Source organism: Phocoena sinus, chromosome 17, assembly GCF_008692025.1.
Source record: "Phocoena sinus isolate mPhoSin1 chromosome 17, mPhoSin1.pri, whole genome shotgun sequence".
NCBI classification, from domain to species: Eukaryota; Metazoa; Chordata; class Mammalia; order Artiodactyla; family Phocoenidae; genus Phocoena; species Phocoena sinus.
The window spans coordinates 12728884-12749025 of record NC_045779.1 but is presented as its reverse complement, the minus strand read 5'-3'; the positions used below and the strand labels follow the sequence as shown (position 1 = coordinate 12749025).

General features: G+C 37.5%; 1 protein-coding gene across 1 annotated transcript in view; it reads right to left on the bottom strand.

Moving 5' to 3' along the window:
* Positions 1-20142, bottom strand: part of CSPP1 (centrosome and spindle pole associated protein 1) — a 116401-nt gene that overhangs the window by 18156 nt on the left and 78103 nt on the right. Inside the window, 7 exon segments of the mRNA XM_032609506.1 lie at positions 2657-2796; positions 7988-8105; positions 8698-8764; positions 10516-10620; positions 13424-13570; positions 13929-14078; positions 17647-17759. Of these exon segments, the coding sequence (XP_032465397.1) occupies positions 2657-2796; positions 7988-8105; positions 8698-8764; positions 10516-10620; positions 13424-13570; positions 13929-14078; positions 17647-17759 (840 nt within the window).

Here is a 20142-nt window from a genome sequence, read left to right as displayed (position 1 = left end):
ACAGATACTGTACCTGCCACCAGAAGGAAAAAGCGGACTGCATGATGATCAGACTGCAGCCGTGACATAAACTGCTCCACCCTGAGCAGTCGCTTGTTCTGCCCATATATGTAAATGGGCAACTACAACTGCCAGCAAAGAGATGCTACAGACCCATGCCAACAACTTCCACCCTAAGAATACAGCACCCTATGTCAGCATGAAGAAGTTACAAAGACCTTCATGCATGATCCCACAGAAACGGAATGATGTTCTGCCAAGTGGGGATTTGTAAGCAGCTTTTGGCAGGAAAGAGCTCTCTGCAGGAGGCCCCTTTGTCTATCACTAACCTTAAACCAGGCACCCCCATGCTCTCCTCATCTCCAGCCCTAGCACACCTTTCAAATCTTTTGATCACACAATACCTTGCCTAATGTGTTGGTTCTTTCTGTAGATCAAAGAAGTAGAAATGAAGAATAAGTAACAGATGACCAGATCTCTTCCCTAGTTCCCCTTCAGTAATCTCACAGACTGTGTGAATAGTAACTAAAGAATGATCATGAGTAGTCAACAGGCCTGCACACAGTGGGGGGTGGGGGGGGTGGCGATGACTCTGACCCCCATCCCAATGATTAACTGAGATGACTTCCCTCTTTCCCTTTAAAAACTTTCATGGCCCAGCAGAATCTTCAGAGACGGTTTTTGGGGGACACTGAGTCCAGCATCTCGCCAGATTGTCAGCATTCTGATTAAAAACAACTTTCCTTTCCACCAACTTTTGCGAGTACTGATTTTTTTAAGCAACAAGCAGCCGGACCTGATTTGGTAACAATAGTGGGAAATGAGAAGCATGCTGAATATCTAAGAATTAGAAAATGATTAAGAGCAAGGTTAACAGAAGAGACTCTGGACACATGAACTTGGATTGGAGCCTGATTTCCCCACTTCCAGACTCATTTTCCTCTCTGTAAAAACAAGAGACATCAACAACTAAGTCATATGATCAATGAGGACTAGATGTGGTAACAGGGAAATGAATGGCTCAATTTTACGGTTTAAACCTTTTTGTTCTCAAGACCTCTTTACCCTCTTAAAAGTTAAGGACCCCAAAGAGCTTTTATTTACTGCCCCCCATCATATTAGAAATTAAACCTAAGAAATTTTTAAAACATTAATACAAAAACATATTCTATTAGCTTCAGAGCAATGAAGTCATCGTGTGCCATATATGCTCTGGGAAACCTGTACACACAGGAGAGAATAAAAATGAAAAGGACAAATAATGTCTTAGTTTATAATAAAAATAGTTTTGTAAAGCAATTATACTCCAGTAGAAATGTTAAAAAAAAATAGTTTTGACCTCAAGAAGGCCCCTGAGACCTACTGGCTTAATATAATACCTGGCATATAATAAGTAATCAATAAATGATAGAATAAAAACATAACTATGGTATATGTAATTGATGACACATGTATATCTAAGTGAAAAAAACCAAAGAAAATTAAATAACAATTACATCTAGTTTTTATTTTACTTTTTTTGTTTTAATTAAGCTCAGAAAGACTAGTAAATATACAAAATATTAATTGTGTTTATATTTAGGTGATTTGAGTAAAGTGATTTTTCCCTCTATCCTTCTAAATTTTCAAAACTTTCTAAAGTAGATATTACTTTTAAAAATAAGAAGCAGAAGAAAAGTGTAAACTCCGATTCATGTGGTATAGGTCATAAAACCACCATCCAACAACTCGCCTCCTCTATCCCAACAGCCGCTCTATGAGTGCACCTGAAGAAAAATCACAGGTAACACACATTTTGGTTCCTCTCAGTCTCCCAAGCCTCTGTTACCTTGGCAATCCTACTTCCCTAGTAAGCTTTCTCTCCTCCTCCTAAGTGGCTGCATCAAATCTTCTCTACTCCCTTCCTTCAAAAGTCCTGCATTTCCTCCTTTCTACTCAGGGACCCTGCTCTCTTCAACGACGTTCCCTCCCTCCCCTATATTGTAAGCCTCTGCCTCCTGTAACAGCTTTCACATCAGCTTCCTAACAAGCTCCTCCAGCTCCAGACCCAGTGTTCCTCCCCTTCCCAGCCACCCTTCTTCCAAGGGTTCTTCTGCTCATTGCCTCTAACACTTTGCTTCCTATTTATTCAGTCCTCATTTCCAAAGCTAACTGGCTTCTGATCCCATAATTCCACCAAAAAAGATCTAGTTGAGGTCACCAATGACCTCTGATCCAACTGACACCCTCCAATATTCATTCTACATAGTCCCTCCTCCCCAATACACTCTCTTCCCTCAGCTTTCAGGACACCACATTCTCCTGCTTAACCTCCGGTCACTGACTCTGCCTTCTCTGCCTCTTTACTAAGCTCATCTGGCTGTCCATCCTCCACTCAAAGTCAGGTGCCACTCTTCACACTATTTTACTGATCTAATCCACTCCTGAGGCTTTAAGAGCTGTATGCGCTCCAAAGGAAAGTAGCCAAACTAAAGGTCCATCCACCAGACTGGTAAATTGAAGAACTAGAGTATACAGAAGTTTCATTCAGCATCACTTAAAATATATACCATAAATGAAACTTTACTTTAGAAAAAGGATACAAACATCTTTAAAGATACTTAAATATGGGTAGGACACTCTTGCTGTATCATTACAATAGCAGCATTCTACTCACCTCTATCTTTCAGCTCATTAAAGTCATGAATATTCTGAAAAGTAGTAGTGTCTAGGCCCTTAGGTGACTGTCTTCTGACTGGAGCCTGTAACCGATGTCTGGCCATGTCAAATACATCCATGGGATTCCTTTCTCTTTTCCTATAGAAAATGACAAATTATGATAAAAGTGTCTTCTGGGAAAAAAATCTGAGTTGACATTTAACGCCCTGTACAAGAAATTTGGCATCTTTCACCACAATATATTATAAAAATTTATTCTAGTAGCTGTTATTTCAATTCCTCATATTAAAAAAAACAGGGGGGCTTCCCTGGTGGTGCAGTGGTTGAGAATCTGCCTGCCAATGCAGGGAACACGGGTTCGGGCCCTGGTCTGGGAGGATCCCACATGCCGCGGAGCAACTAGGCCCGTGAGCCACAACTACTGAGCCTGTGCGTCTGGAGCTTGTGCTCCGCAGAAGAGAGGCCACGACAGTGAGAGACCCGCGCACCGCGATGAAGAGTGGCCCCCACTTGCCACAACTAGAGAAAACCCTCACACAGAAACGAAGACCCGGGCTTCCCTGGTGGTGCAGTGGTTGAGCATCCGCCTGCCGATGCAGGGGACACGGGTTCGTGCCCCGGTCCAGGAGGATCCCACGTGCCGCGGAGCGGCTGGGCCTGCGCGTCCGGAGCCTGTGCTCCGCAGCGGGAGAGGCCACAACAGTGAGAGGACTGCGTACCGCAAAAAAATAAATTAAAAAAAAAAAAAAAAGAAACGAAGACCCAACAAGCCAAAAATAAATAAATAAATAATTAGTTTTTTTAAAAAAACGGTATTTATAAGGTCATTATAATCTTTCAAAATGCTCAGAAGCAAAGTATCTTATTGGAAGAACAGAATGAGTTAGCTTTACCTTAAAATGTTCGTGTGGTAGAAAGATTAGTCTTTGGTCAAAGAAACCAAGATTCAAAGACCAGCTTTGCAACTTACTAGAAGTTTGTACCATCTGTAAGATGCAGATAATGTCTACCCTTTTAGTCTTATGAGCATGAGATTAAATGAAATTATATATTGTAAAGTACCCTGCACAGTACTTGACATGTACTAGGTCTCAATAAATGTTACCTTCCCCTCAGCCTAAAACAGATATTATACAGAGAAATACAGCATAAATATGCTGCCCAAAGTAATAGGTATTATCCACAGTCCCCCAACTAATTTTACAGTGGGCTTTCCGGGAACTTGATATACCTAATTAGTTAATTAATACTCTATTTCTGGAAGAATATTTCTTCCTTTGTTAACCTAGGAAGTTAGCAAAATAGGCAGGTAGCTTAGTAAGGGAGTTTTCTGCTAGGACTTTGGGGGAGTGATAATAGAATACAGGGATGGGGGATGGTATCTCCAGCCCTGAAAATAAAGTATTTGCTGCTGTTTCCCTCAGCCCTAGGTGGGTCCCATCTATTTTTTAAAATGTAGCTCTAAGCTAGAAGTTTGCCAGACTCCTGCCTTCATGTCTTTATTCACTAAATCTTCCCTAAGCACCTAGATGGGAAGAGTTGGGATCCCCACAGGCAATGCCCCCTGCTCTCCTGGGGTTTCCTTTTATGGGGAAGGTTTCACCAAAGCCACAAAATCACCTTGTCAAGGCTGACATAGACCTCTAATAGTGAACCACCTAGGGGGATAGGAACTGCAACAGAGATTCATTAAAATGCAAAACAAATAGTAAAAAGGCTTTTGGAGGCCATTAAATTGGACTCCTGTATACCATTAATGCTAATAGTTAAGTAGGCTGTTCAGTTAGGAATTAGGTTATTAGCTCTTCTTTGCATGTGAGCTGGGGGTGCCTAGCACTATTAGGAATTCAATAATATGGTGAATTAATTAATGAATAAGAGATTCTTTTTGTGAAACTATTTGTAAAACTGGAATAAAGAGCCAACACTGAGATGTCTCTGATCACAATACATATCGAACACTACCCCGAAGTTAAATGTATTTAACCAATTCTTGCTAAATGATGGTAATTCTAACATATATTATCTGACTTAAGTTAGCACACAGAATTTACAAAGTGCTTTCAAATACATACATTTATTTATTCTTCACTAGAATGTCATGGGGTGGAAATTATTGTGTAAGATTTGCAAGTGAGAAAACTGAAAAGCTGCCTGGCTTCTCTTTCTTACACTGGTTTGCCAAAAGAGAGCACAGTCTTCAGTTTATGAATGAAAATAAAGAAAATAAAAAGTCAATGATCCATTAGATTTAATGGAATATGCATGTCTGGAATATGGAAAGCTGTAAAAGTTAAGGCATTTATAACATCTTGAAAGTAAATACAGAAAAACTATACTGACCTCTCCATTACTAAGAAGTAGTTGACCTACTATGGAAGAATTCTTTGTTGAAAATTACCACCTTGGGTTAACATTCCATTACCTAGCCAGTCTGTATCTTGAAATTTCCTCACCTTGTTTACTTAGCCAGAAGATGCCTAGAGAATGCCAACAAAAATCTAAGCAAAGCATAATTAGGCAGGTTAACATGCTACATTAAAATCCTACCACATCCTGGATTACAGTCAGAAATATCAGTATGAATTTAACGTGTACACAAATTGATAGACACAGGAACAATTACAGATAATGTTTATGACTTAGTATATATACATATACTATCTAGCTCTGCCCACCGAGAGCTTGGTTTCTAAATACCATTCTCCAAGAGGAACCAGGACTCCTTGGAGAAATGGCTGATTCCAAGGCAGGGGACAGGGAATATACAAGATGAGCCTGGAGCATCTTGCAGTAACAGAAAGTAAAAAAGTGCTCAAGAAACAAAAGAATGGGACATATCAAAGAGATACAGGAGCCAACATGAAAGAGCTCCCAATGGCCTAAGTTGCAACAACTTGAGCAACAACATAAATAACATAATACTATAATGTTATAATGTTATAAATAACATTATAACCCAAAGTACAAAATAAATATACATGAAACAACAGTGATATAAATAAGTGGCTGAATAAATAAAGAGAGGAGAAGGGGCAAATCTTTCTTACAGAAGAATTCTAAATAATATATGTAGATAACCCCTCTCCAGGAGATGGAGCTTATTCCCACCACCTCTCAATTCTTGCCAGTGTGGTAAACTTAGTGATTCCAGCGCTATCATATGGATGTCACATACCTGCCAATATGATGTGATGAGAAGGCTACCCTGTGCTATTCTTTCCAAAACCCCTTAACCCCAGCCTCATCATGAGAAAACAGCAGACAAATGTAGACTGAGGGACATTCTATAGGATAGTTGGCCAATACACCTCTAGACTGTCACAATCATGAAAAACAAGAAAGACTGAAAAACTGTCCCGGAATAGAGGAGACTAGGAGATGCGACAACTAAATGCAGTGTGGTACCCTGTACTGACTAAATCCTGGAACAGAAAAAGGACACTGATGGAAAAACTGGAGAAATCCATAAAGTCTGGAATTTAGTTTGTAGTAATGTTCCAATGTCAGCTTCTTAGTTGTGACAGACAGACATATTCTGGGAATATAAGATGTTAACAACAGGGAGCACTAGGTGAGGTGTATGGAAACTCTCTATACTATGTCTGCAACTTTTCCATAACCTAAAATTATGCCAAAATAAATGATTTTTTTAGCTAAACACTCTTTAAAGAAAATGTAGTAGTTACCCACTGCATTGATTTTACAACCTACTAAAAAACTGCAAACTGCAGTTTGAAGAATATTTCTTTAGAGAATTTACGAGTCCTTTTGGCAAAAATGATCAGAAATGTTTGGTAGTCTATTAAGTTATTTTGCTGGAAAATAAGTATTTCAGAAAACAACACACTGCTGATGGAATGGTTATTCCATCTCTGAAGTTTTCCATTCCTATTATCATTTTCCTCTCAAGGACCAAGTTTCTATGCCTGACTTTTTCGAAGACTGAGAAAGGGAAAGTAAGGAGATTGTTTTTGTAATTGTCTAGTCTATGTCTTCTTCTAGTCTTGTTTCAACCATCTCTTTCCTATCTTGGGCTTCCTTATCACTTAGATTAGCTTACAAAGGAACTTCTGCATCCGTCTGCCTTCTGTACATGAGTCCCAATTTAGTCAATTATCTTTCACTCAGTGATTTCTCTGTAGTGAGGCAAACTATCTTAAAGATAGAGCTTGAAGAATGGCCTGTTCCCAATACTGATTTTTCACTAATCCTATTAAAGATGCCATGGTTAGGGATAACACTTTTGGTTTGCCTTCAAGAAAGTGCTACTCCTTTCTTCTTTTTTTTCTTCCTTCCTCCCATCAACACCACCACCGTCATCACCATTGCCATAAATATACTACTGGCAGTATGGAAGGACAATTAAAATTCTCTGCTTAAATATTTTATATTAGGTTAAATCAATATTCATTAAATACCCCATATTTTCACAGTGAATAGATTTTACAATTGTGAAGAAATGTTTTATGTAGGCAATATTATCTACATAAAATTGAAGAATGTGAATTAAATAGCACATTAGCTAATTAAAGAAAGAGCCGTTCTGCCAAAAAAGAAAAGAAAGAAAACCTACCACATACTGCAAACACACTAAAAAAATCATACACTATTTTGAATTAGTTATACTGAGTCCCTCCACTAGAATGTAATTATTTAGCTAGACTTCTTTTGGGGGGAGGGAAAGGCTATTTCAGTCATTACAGTTTCACCAATAATCCGTTAAAAACTTTTTTCAAGCATGCAAAATTCTAACAGATGTGGCTTTATGATAAAGATAATTAATCCTGTTCCAAAACTGTAGAATTATTGGATATGTTCCGATTCCTTATCCTGACAGAAAAGAACACAAGAACAAACAAAAAATGCAATTCTAGGGCTTCCCTGATAGCGCAGTGGCTGAGAGTCCGCCTGCCGATGCAGGGGAAATGGGTTTGTGCCCCGGTCCGGGAAGATCCCACATGCCGCGGAGCGGCTGGGCCCGTGAGCCATGGCCGCTGAGCCTGCGCGTCCGGAGCCTGTGCTCCGCAGCGGGAGAGGCCACGACAGTGAGAGGCCCGCTAACCACAAAAAAAAAAAAAAAAAAAAAAAAAAATGCAATTCTAAACTTGCCTTTTTTTTTTTTTTTGCGGTACGCGGGCCTCTCACTGTCGTGGCCTCTCCCGTTGCAGAGCACAGGCTCCGGACGCGCAGGCTCAGCGGCCACGGCTCACGGGCCCAGCCGCCCCGCGGCATGCGGGATCCTCCCAGACCAGGGCACGAACCCGTGCTCCCTACATTGGCAGGCGGACTCTTAACCACCAAGCCACCAGGGAAGCCCTAAACTTGCCTTATATGAACTTCATCTTCACTGTCCATGTGCAGCAACCGCCCTTGCAGACGCCGCTCTTCACTACGAAGCTGCTTTCTCATTTCTGATAATTCCATAATTACATTTTTTTTCTCCTCTGCAAATTCACATTGATAAGTGAAAAATAAGACATGTATACGAATAAAAGGTTAAATATTAAACATAACCTGACTTATCATAAAGCTAAAATGCTCAGAGTGACATTTTTATGAAAGTTATTTTTAATGCTTTATATATATAGATATTTATGAACATCATTAAGACCCACAAACACATTTCTGATAATACGGGAATTTCAAATGGTAAGAAACATTCTTGGCGGGGGGGGACAGGGGAGTGTAACTATAAAGGGGCAGCACAATGGGGTTCCTACGTGGTGATGGACAGTTCTGTATCATGATTGTATGGTGGCTACACAACTTATACATGATAAAAATGCATAGAACTACACACACACACACACAAACACACACAAATTAGTGCATGTGAAAACTGTGAAACCTGATGAAGGTCTGTGGAGTATGCCAATGCCAATTTCCTGGTTGGGATATTGCACAACTGAGGGAAGCTGGGGGGAGGGTGCACAGCGCCTCTCTATACTGTTTCATGATATTTTGTGAGTCTGTTTTTCAAAACAAAAAGTTAAAAACAGAAATAGTCTAGATTACAGGTTTAATAGTCAACTCTACCTTCTGCACGAAGCTGATTTTTCCTGGCAGGTACCGGAGGAGACTGTGCCCTGGACATGGAACTTTCCTGTTTAACAATCACAACAAAGATACACTCAGTATGTCTTCCCTACTCAGAAGCTTTAAAAGAGGAATTATTTCGAAGTAACTATACGTAAGAGAAACCAAACTTCCCACCACTCTATCTATAAGCTTACTTACATTTATTTTTTCTTCCCACTGCAATGGGAGAGGCCTTGCCCCATCCAAAGATAATCCCTTCACCTGTACTCTGTATCTGATAAGTCACTCTCAGCTCCTCCATCAATTACAATTGTCCACCCTCTTCCTCTCTCCAACCACCTTCCTAACAGCCTGTGCTTAAAAATCTCTCCATTTTTTAAAAAACTTACCTCACCCTTCATCACCATCTATTGTCCATTCTCTTCCTTCATAGCCGTTCTTTAAAAAACAGTATGTGCAGTGCATACGGTGTTTGCTTCCTTATTCCCATTCACTCCTCACTACACAGCCTTTGCGTCTCCTACCAAGTGATCCCTCAGTGATGCATCTGATGGGCATTTTAAGCCCTTATTTTACTTGGCCAGTAGCAACTGATATCATTGCCACTCTCCCAGTTTCCTTGCTCTGCTTCTTATATGTTGGTAATTCCCGACTGTTCCATCCTCAGCCCTCTTTACTTCCCCTGAACACATCCTAGACAATCATACTAATTAGACAAGCAATAATGTTAGTAGTTTCCAAAACTATAAATCCAGTGCAGAGCACCTTCCTTTGCCACAACCTGTATTTTCAGCTGCCTACTCTATAGAACCCTCACCAGAAACCTGACAGTTGTCACTGACTCCTACCCGTCACACACAGTCAATAAACAGCACTATCTGTATCTCATAAATATATCTTGAAGTTGTCACCCCTTCTTAGTTCTTAATGTCACTGCCTTCGTTTAGGTCCTCAAAGTCACATCTGGACTTCTGCAAAAGCATCTTAACTTTTCTCCATGTTTACAGTCTTGCCCAGCCTCCATAATATATCTCCACGCCACCACTGCCTGAGAGAACATTACGCAAGGCAAACATGGCCATGTCGTTCTCCTATTTAAAATATTACCATGAATTCCCATACATTACCACACACCTACCAAATCAAATCTCAGAGGGTGGGCTTGAGGAAAACATTCTAATATGTTTGTCTATTCTGGTAAAAAGCCTGTTTAATATCCACTGGCCTATGGAATAAAGTCAAACCCCTCAGCACTCCCTACAACACCCTGCATACATTCTAGCCTTCACCTCCTCTGCCATTTGGTGAGGTGTCAGCAGGCCAGAACAAACCATGTATTCTCCACACATGCCACTTGGCTTACAGTGCCCTCCATGATTCTGCATATGCTGCAAGTCCCTCTTCCTCCTCCTCTTTATAGCAAATTCCTACTCATTCCTCAGGAGTCAACTCAAGGATCAACCCTTCTGGAACATTTTCCTGGCGCTTTTCTGATTGTAGCTCAGTCTAAAGTATAAGGGACTTTATTAATGCTACAGCTAGCTAGAAGACATATTACCAGAGAAAAGGCCTTCCTGAGGGGCCTGGACAAGTACCACTTGCTAAATTATGATCTGTCAAAAGAATTTAAACTTTGGGGCACCAAGTATTATCATTTATAACTGAAGCAACAGACAAATCAATGTAAACATCATCTATATTTCAGATGTGAAAAATGTAATCTAGCTAAGTAAGATGAATAAGAAAATCTCATTCAATACCCGCAATCCAAAATAACTTAGCAAAGATGAATAAATCAAAAGAAAGAGTATATACCTGAATAAAGGAAGTTATAATGCTGTCAACTGAAGGAGGTCTTTGGAGTTTGCTTGCAATCTTGTTCTGAAGAGCAGGAACTACAGGAGAGGGCTGTCTCAAGTGCTGAGGGGGAGAAAAAATATATATATATACATACACACACACCAACGTATGTCTGTGTGTGTGTGTATATATACACACACCCCAACATGTATGTGTGTGTATATATACATACACACATCTCTAAAATCTAGATCCCTTGTCACCAAGAGCATCACGGATTGTGATAGAGTTTCTATGTCTCTGTAAGGAAATAAAACAGGGTTTCAGGTTACAGTGTAATAAAGCTAATAGTTCCCAACTTCGTATTAAAATCAAAATGCTGAAAACATAAAAACTCCCAACAAAATACAATAAGAATTATCTGGATAAAAATATAAATGTATGTTTATAAATGTGGATGTTAAACTGTTCATTTTGCACAGTACAAAATCAAATATTACTTTCACTAGTGACTTCGATAAAATTAGAAATATATGACAAAGTTTAAAAATAAAAACTCTAGGTGACCACAGGCAGAATTATAAAGACAAGTTAAACCTTCTAAAGGACTGCAGAGAATGAAGCAAAGAAAGCATAGTCCACATAATTTAAAAAAACAAGTAACTGTCAAGGAAGCAAAAACGAAAAAGTCAGAAATTCAATTAATATGATCAAATATATTGATTATGATAATATAACTCTCAGGTTAGGGTTAAAAAAACAAATTTTAACAAACTAAATAAATATACAGACTAAAAAATTTTAAATGCAGACACAAAAGTAAAAACTAAGAGTAGACAAAAATATATATCAGGCCTACATAAATTAAAAAATGACAGCTAGCAATGATAATTTCAGAATTGAGGGCAGAATGCATTAAATGGAACGAAGTTGGTCTAAAACTTTATGGTACTTCACAATTAAACTATGACAGTCATAAAATTACATATTCCTAAGAAATAGCTTTTTTTCTTAGACATAATAAGAAAGTGGCAGAAACACAACTGTGAGAAACTAACAACCTTCATTCTCAATCAATTTTACAATAAAATATTCTCCACTTTCTGCTCAATTTTGCTATAAACCCAACAATGCTCTAAAAAACAAACTTTATCAATTAGAAATATGAATGATATGACATTTCAATGATACTTTAAAAGGATGAGCAACTATATATATCCTAAAAATGAAGGATACTGCCTAATGTTCCTGCAACACTGAAAATAAAACAAAAAATATAGATCTTACTCATAAATTCCCTTTTTATTTATTTAGTTATGGCTGTGTTGGGTCTTCGTTGCTGCGCGTGTGCCTTCTCTAGTTGCTGCGAGCGGGGGCTACTCTTAGTTGAGGTGCACGGCCTTCTCATTGCGGTGGCTTCTCTTGCTGCGGAGCACGGGCTCTAGGTGCACAGGCTTCAGTAGTTGTGGCACATGGGCTCAGTAGTTGTGGCTCACAGGCTCTAGAGCACAGGCTCAGTAGTTGTGGCACACGGGCTTAGTTGCTCCGTGGCATGTGGGATCTTCCTGCACCAGGGATTCAACCCGTGTCCCCTGCATTGGCAGGCAGATTCTTAACCACTGCGCCACGAGGGAAGCCCCTATAAATTCCCTTTTAAACAACATTTCAGCAAATTCAAATTGTGAATACTTATTTCTATCATCATAAAACCCTGGGGTGAGAAATCCAGAGAGTGTATTTGCACCAGAAATGGCTCATGTTACCTATAGTAGGTTACACATTGAACAATGTAGCAAATCACATCATAAATACACCCAAGGAGCACACTGGTTAAAAGTAATCTTTTTGTCAATTCTACTTACAAGAAATCATGTCTGTATAAATCTAAATTTCTGAAAACAACTTTTTAAAAATTAAATTGGGCTAAACGTACAAGACATAGGGTTTTTTAAGGTGTGGTTCACAGGCCAACTACATCCAAACCCCTAAGGGTTACTAAATCACACTTAGTAAATTAGATACGTTGTAGATGAGACCAGGAAGACACATTTTTAATAAGTCCCTAGTGATACTATACAAACAAAATTTTAAATATAGCTTTGAAATATGAGCAAGGATGTGAACTGGATTTTCATAAGGGCCTACTGGCTTTCTAGAGAGAAAACTCCTGTCTAATAACTTTGACTCATGTGCCTAAGTGTGAACATCAACCCCCATCTCAGAAACATGGACTTCAAACCAGTCTGTGGTGAGCCACAAGTTTCTTTTTTAATTTCCAATCCATTGTGGACAGATGTGTAAAATAGAGTAAGACTGAATTACAGTTGACCCTTGAACAACATGGGTTTGAACTGCACAGGTCCATTTATACAGGGATATTTTTCTTCATCAAACACTACAGTACTGTAGTCAGTGACTGGTTGAATATGCAGATGTGTAGGAACCGCAGGTATGGAGAGCCAACTATAAATTACACACACACAGATTAATCCCTGCATTGTTCAAAGGTCAACTGTACTAGATAAATAAAAACTTTTAAAAGATGTTACACAATTCAAGGCCAGCTATTTTATAGATTCAACAGACATAAAATTACATTGACAAATTGCTACAAAAGTTTCCAAACACCTTCAGTCTTGTCATGAACAGTGTGGAGGGTGCTAGTCTACGGACTATGGGAACAAGACTAAAAATGGCGACAGAAAGTAAGCCTATTCTGTTCATAGGAGGGAAAACACAACGCAGCACAGTGACATCATTTAGTACAGGAAGTTCAGTGCACTGCCCCCAGAAAAAGTACTATGACGAAAGGAGAGACAAAACCACCTTCTCTGCTCTCTTCCTTTTGCTAACTACTCTACCACTCTCACAGTGAAAGTGGGTTGCACTACGGGTTCCATAGACATTTTTGTCTGGAACTTACCTTTGTTTCTTCACCAATTATATTTTCTCTTTCATAGTAGTGCTGAAGTTGTAGGTTATGTTTTTCTTCTTCTTCTTTCTTCTTTCTTTCTGCTTCTTTTCGTCTTTCTTCAGCTAACCGAATAAGCTCTTCATTTTTCAGCCTTTGCTTTAAAATAAAGAGAAAAATATACACTCCATACACACGTTCTATAGTTCATTCATATTTGTTTGAAATAAAGAGATAAAATTGAAGGTATAGATGATATAGTGTTCTTTAAATAAAAAAGCTGTCTGCTTAACAATAAAATATTAGGCATCTATTATAACATCCTAGTCGGCCTAAACTGTTTTTCGTCTGTAAAAAGAGTCATCATTTATCTCTTAATTTAGTCTTTCATTTTTATAAAAATAGCATCTAACAAATGGATATGGATCCGTTCTCCTTTGTAAGTAATATCTTTTCATGTCAAAATAAGGAGTTCACTTTCAGACTAAGTAGAAAAATACAGTAGGTAAGAATGCACCTCTTCCTCTTTCTCCCTTTTCTTTTCCTGTTCCTCTTCATACTCTTGCTGAATTCGTGCTCTCTGTTCTGCAAGCCGTTTTTCTTCTTTTTCTTCAGCAATTCTCAATCTCTCTCGCTCTGCTTCTTCTCTTTGTTTCTTTTCCTCAATCTAAAGAATTAAACCTAGTTATTACTTTGTGAAACTATTGAAAAGTTAGAATAGCACTTAATTTACCCTATTATCAACATTTGTGCCCTCTTTTTGTAAGTAAAAATAAGTTCCTAAATTTTTCAGTGTCCTATGTTTTATTAGGGAGGCCACATGATGTAATGTTAAGAGCTCTGAGTAAAATTCCAGCTCCATCAGACTGTGTGACCTTAAGAAACTTTCTTGTTCCGTTTTGTCATCTGGTAAAAAGAGTTATTAATGTCTATATCTCAAGGCAGTACTCAAAGAATTGAAATGAAATAATGTATGTAAAAAAACATAAAAGTTCCTCCTATGTAGAAGTACTTAGTAAATAATTCATGATTATATTATTCTATAATGACTGCTACTATTACGTCTCAAAGTTCCTTGGCGTGATTAGTATCCTAAAACAACAGTGAAATATTTTAGCAATCACTCATTAAGTAGGAATCCCTTCCCTAGAATGGCCTTTTCTCCTTTCCTATCTACTGGCAAGGTAAATGAGGATTTTAGCCACAAGAATTCATAATTAAGTTTTGTTTGAATGCCACCTGGGGCCTGCAGTGCTGAGTATTCTGGGGGAATATTCTAAGACAGAGTCTAAGATCTGAAAGGAAGAGGACCTTAACAGATAGTCTACATCCTCCATGAATGAGATAGAGAAGAATGACAGCACAGGTACTGGGTATTCATGATGCTGGTTTAAGGATATCAATAGATTTTCATCCCTCTTAAGTATGGATTGATTATGACTATTCGTATTATTTTTATAGTTCTTGTCTGCGTTTCCTCTAACTTCAAGGTTGCTATATTTAGTGCTGACAAACTTTTGAGCTATAAGAACTGTAGTCTTCTTATATGTGCCATGATTTTACATGCTAGGGCTTTTTCCAACATTTCTTTCTCACAACACTATTAAATATGTACAATCCTAATATTTAATGCTAAGTGGTGTGTATGTAATCACTTCTTCAATTACAATAGCCCTAGAGAAAACATCATTTATGATCCATACAACAAAACCTCACATTTAATACTCAGTTCCCCCTTTTTCCTCCTCCATGAAATAAAATCACAGTGACCAAGTCACTTCTCCATTAATGGGTCACAATCATAAATGGATCTCACACCTAATGAATCCACAGAAATATCATTCCAACAAAAATGCCACACAGAAGTTCAATGGAAAGAGAAAAGCTATCATCCAGGTCAGTGGTTTTCAAACCATATAACACAAAAGTGCTTCAAGGGTCCTGCAAATATTTTATTAAACTTGTTAATTATTTTTAAAGCTGCAATTAAAAATGACATCTAAACACTCACATGTGTTATTTACCAAATTTTAACCACATGAAGACTTCTGCTGCACTAACTTAAACTAACGGTATAACTTATTTATGCAGACATGGAGCTGAGGCTTCCTTTGCCATCTTTGTGCACAGATTTAAACATTTTATAACATTTCTGTTAACACTTAAGTTTGGGGATTCTTTTTGTCTGACACTATATTGTTATTTTAAAAATAAATACCATTTAGCTATTTTACATTTTCATAGAGTTCTGGATTAGATTTTGTTTGGGGGCAAAAAGGGCATTTTTAAGAGGCTGCTAAAAGAAAAATACATAAACCACCATTTTATACGGTGGGAGAAGTGAAGGTTGAACTTATTCTGAAACGTATACAGCCAAAGTTTCCCCCACTACTAGTAGTTTTTTCCCAGAGGAAAGACTTCCTAGAGCTAGAAATATAACTGTAGTACCTCTAGATATGATACTTAAAGTCAGGAGACTTGGGTTCAAGCACCACCTCACAACTTGCAAGCTCTGCCACCAAAGGTGAGCCTCATCCTGTATTTTATTGGTCATAAAATAAAAAGAGTAATAACTTCCTCAGAGAGTACTGAGGTTTAATAAGATACTATATGTAAAACTATCTTATAAATAATAATAGGCTACAAAGTGGCAAGACTTATTTTTCCCTGAATTTTACCCTAGAGCATGCTAACACTCAGTAAGTATAATAGGAACTACATAATTTTGACTTGCTATCATTATGGGCAATATACCAGAGGGTCCTTCAAGTTCAAAACGTGATTCTGTGACCCTCAATCTGCTGCTACCTGACTTAAGTGGCCAGTATCCTTGGGATCTCTGATGCTACTCTCTTACAGTCAATATCTCTATTCCTTCTGTCAATCCTTTGAAAGGTCTTTCCATCCATTTCCACCGTCACCACTCTAGTAAAACACCCCTGCTTCCAGTCTTTTAAATCCTCCAAAAATACATCCTCAACAGTAATGTCTGATCAGTTATCCTCAAGACTACATCCATTATGTCACTGCCTTAAAAGTCCACAATAATTAGGATCAGAAAGATGGCATGTTTGAATAGAATCTCTGTAAGAACAATCTGTTTAAGAGGTTGGGATTAGACTGGAGAGCCAGAAGTGTCAGAATAAAGAATATGGACATTTTCTGTAGAAAAGAAATGCTACTGCCAGGTTTTGAATAAAGAATAAAAACATGAGAAGTCATATCAAAGGAAGATTAACCTGGCCACAGGATTAATCTGACACTGGGATGTAAGTGTGGGTATGGAGGGGAGGGAGGTAAGGAGAGAAAATATGAGCAGGCCTCTCACTCACCTCAGGCTCCATCCCAAGGGTGGCCACAGTATGAGAGTTCAATAAATATGTTTGCTGAATAAACACCTGATGCTCAAGTATCTTCCTCTGGGCAATTTCTAGTACTTTAAATCCTATTAAATCCTATTTGCTTATATACATAAATGAGGCAAATAATTGCAAAATGTGATTACATTTAATATTTATTTATTTACAAACTATACAACTGAGTCAAGAATATCAAATCATTTACAAAAAACTAATTATTTTCTACTAACACATGTGAGCATCTAGAAAGATTCATTCTCTGCCTAATAGGTGAACAGTTTAAGTGTTTCAGTTTTAGAAATTTCAGCATTCTTTAACACTTAATGATTTAATAAAATTTAAGTCAACTGGTATACCTAACATGTCTCCCTATTCCTTTTTCAGACATAAGTAGAACAGTATAATAATATAAATAATATAATGTAATTTATATCTTATATAAATTAGGTATTTTAGTAACTGCGTGGCATTTTAGAATTTATTCTTTATCTTGTGGATTAAATCTTTGCAAGGTTAGTTTATTAAAACTCTTATGGGGACTTCCCTGGTGGCACAGTGGTTAAGAATCCACCTGCCAATGCAGGGGGGACAAGGGTTCAAGCCCTGGTCCGGGAAGATCCCACATGCCACGGAGCAACTAAGCCCTTGTGCCACAACTACTGAGCCTGTGCTCTAGAGCCTGCGAGCCACAATTACTGAGCCTGCATGCCACAACTACTGAAGCCCGCACGCCTAGAGCCCGCGCTCCGCAACAAGAGAAGCCACCGCAATGAGAAGCCCACGCACCGCAACAAAGACCCAACACAGCCAAAAATAATTAATTTTTTTAAAAAACTCTTATGAAACTTTGAAACTGTGATCAAGTAAGCATTTCACCTGAAAACGAAGAAAATTCTTGTATAATTCCTGCTGTTTAATCTGAAGTTCAGTTGGAGGCTCACCAAAAATATTTCCCCGAGCAAAAGGAGAGCTCTGTGTTTGCATATGACCTTGAAAGGGAAATTTTGCAAAAACATACCATTAGCCAGTGCTTAGAAAACATAAACGCTAAAGAATAAAGACTTTGCTAATAAATTCAAATCTTGAAAAGAATGTGCTAAATATGGAACTCCAGAGGTTAAACTCAGAAGAAGGCTGAGATTAGAATCTAAAGACCAGATAAAAAGTAAAGAGAGAAAAAAAATGGTGAAACTAAAATAAAATTAATACACAGTTGAAAAAGCATAACATATATATACCTGAAAGACATCAAGAAAACAGAAAAGCTAATAACGTAAGCAACTCTCACTGCAACAAAGGCTTTAAAGTAAAATTTATAGACAGAAAAAAAAAAGTATGTTTAAGTTCTTATTTATGAATATAAATATCCTTTTCTTAAGAACACTGCTTAATTGTACACTAAAATGTATTATGTGTACACATACAAAAATTTTCTAAAATTGTTTTTAAAAATCAGTAATTCCAAAAGTGGATTCCCATCCATGGTTTAAAGAATAGATTAGAAAGTTAACTCCAAAAACATTTTTTACAAATTAAAGTGACTAGTTTAATCACTGCAATACTTTTTATTTAAAAATCCTATTAATGAGATATTAACATGAAAAATAAAAATATGCCATATATTACCTATAAATAGTATTAAACATTCTGGGAAAGGCAAAAAATTATTTCATAAAAGCAACCTGGAAAATAATTATACCCCAGGGGTCTCTTTGAATGCAGAAAAAAAAATTGGTGTTTAAGCCTCACATAATTTTTTATATCATTTTTTAGTTTCCTTATACCATCAATCTAAAGCATTTATTTCTCTCACTCATATAGTGTTTGCAGGACAACTGCGTTGCAGTTTAGCTGTCATTTAGGTCTATTTTGCCTTTGTGTTTAAATTTATTAATGCTTACTTAAAGAGATCAGCAGAAAGGCACATCAATACCTAAACATTAAAATCTTATGTTATGGTGGAAAAGCTGATTAGCAAACCAAAACTGAGTAGTTTGTTTCACTTTGATGATCACTCAAATTCTAAACCGTTGAGGCAATTAGAGAAAAATATTATTAGAGGCAGGCAAGATAAGTTCTTTCATATATAAAAACACTATAAAAATAAAACCAAAGGGAAACACATGCTCTAAACAAAGAAAATGAAAATGTATTCAGGCATCATAATAAGCGAAAAAATAAATTTAAGCCAAATTAGTATGGACTTTATCAACATGGTTTTTCATCCAAGAACCATAAAGTAAAAGAAGAACAACAAACATTAAGAAGGGCCTCAGAAACAGGCCTAATCAAGACAAAATATCAGAGGATAATGAACCTTAAGTATACATTATCATATTCAACTCTCAGGTATATTCAAGTTCCCTTAAAGCCTTTAAAATATTACATGCCACATATGTATGTGTATGTGTACACACACATACATATGTATACACACACACTCCTACACATATATGATGGCATACCAACAAATTAGGTGACTCTCAATAGTTTTTTGCATTCAGAAAGTCTGTTTTAGGTGAATTCTTAGGGAATGAAAGTTAATTTAGGAAATTTCAATTCACAAAAAAGGGAAATTTTAACATTTTATGATTTTATATGATTTCTTAAACTAGAGCATCCTGGCCACAACAGCTGCACCAAAACCCTGGTAGTGTACAGAAAGGCAATAGACAATAAATTCTGCTATGCATATTCAATCATCAAGCTTGTGCTCCTTCTTGGGAATGGGTCACGGAAAGCTTTGATTTTTCCAGGGCTTTTGCTTTGTAAGCAGAGCTAGATGCCTAAAGTGTTATTACTATGACAGAGAAAGTTCTAGGCTAAGAGAGAACTACAAACAATACAGGGTGTGGAAGAGAACAGAAGAGAAGGGGTCTGTACCACTGATCTCAATAAAGACTACCAGAAGCAGAAGCCAATGAAGAGAAAAATAATGATAATCAGAAAGAGGTCAAAATTCTCTTCAATAAAATGGAAAGGTGTTTTGATGCTGCTATTGTACACTGAATTATTACAGACTCAGAGTGACAGCCAAATTAGTAATTTCATCAAAATCAAAAGTTCTAATTTTAGTACTCCAAAACTCAAAACTAGATCCACTGTGTAAAAATCTATTGTGGATCAAAGTAGGAAAGCATTTTCTTGTAATTAGAGATCAAACAGTGATACAGGCTGTCCATGGAAACAACCAACCACACATCTCATGAAGTGTTCAAAAAGGCTGCAGAGATCAGTGCTACCATCAAAGGCTTGAAAGATGCAAGGCTAGTAATTCTAATCAGAGCTCACCATTTAGTCTGCCTATTTAGCCAATATGCATTAAAAGATTTTTTAAGTTTGTAAAAAACTATGATTAGTCGGGGACATTTT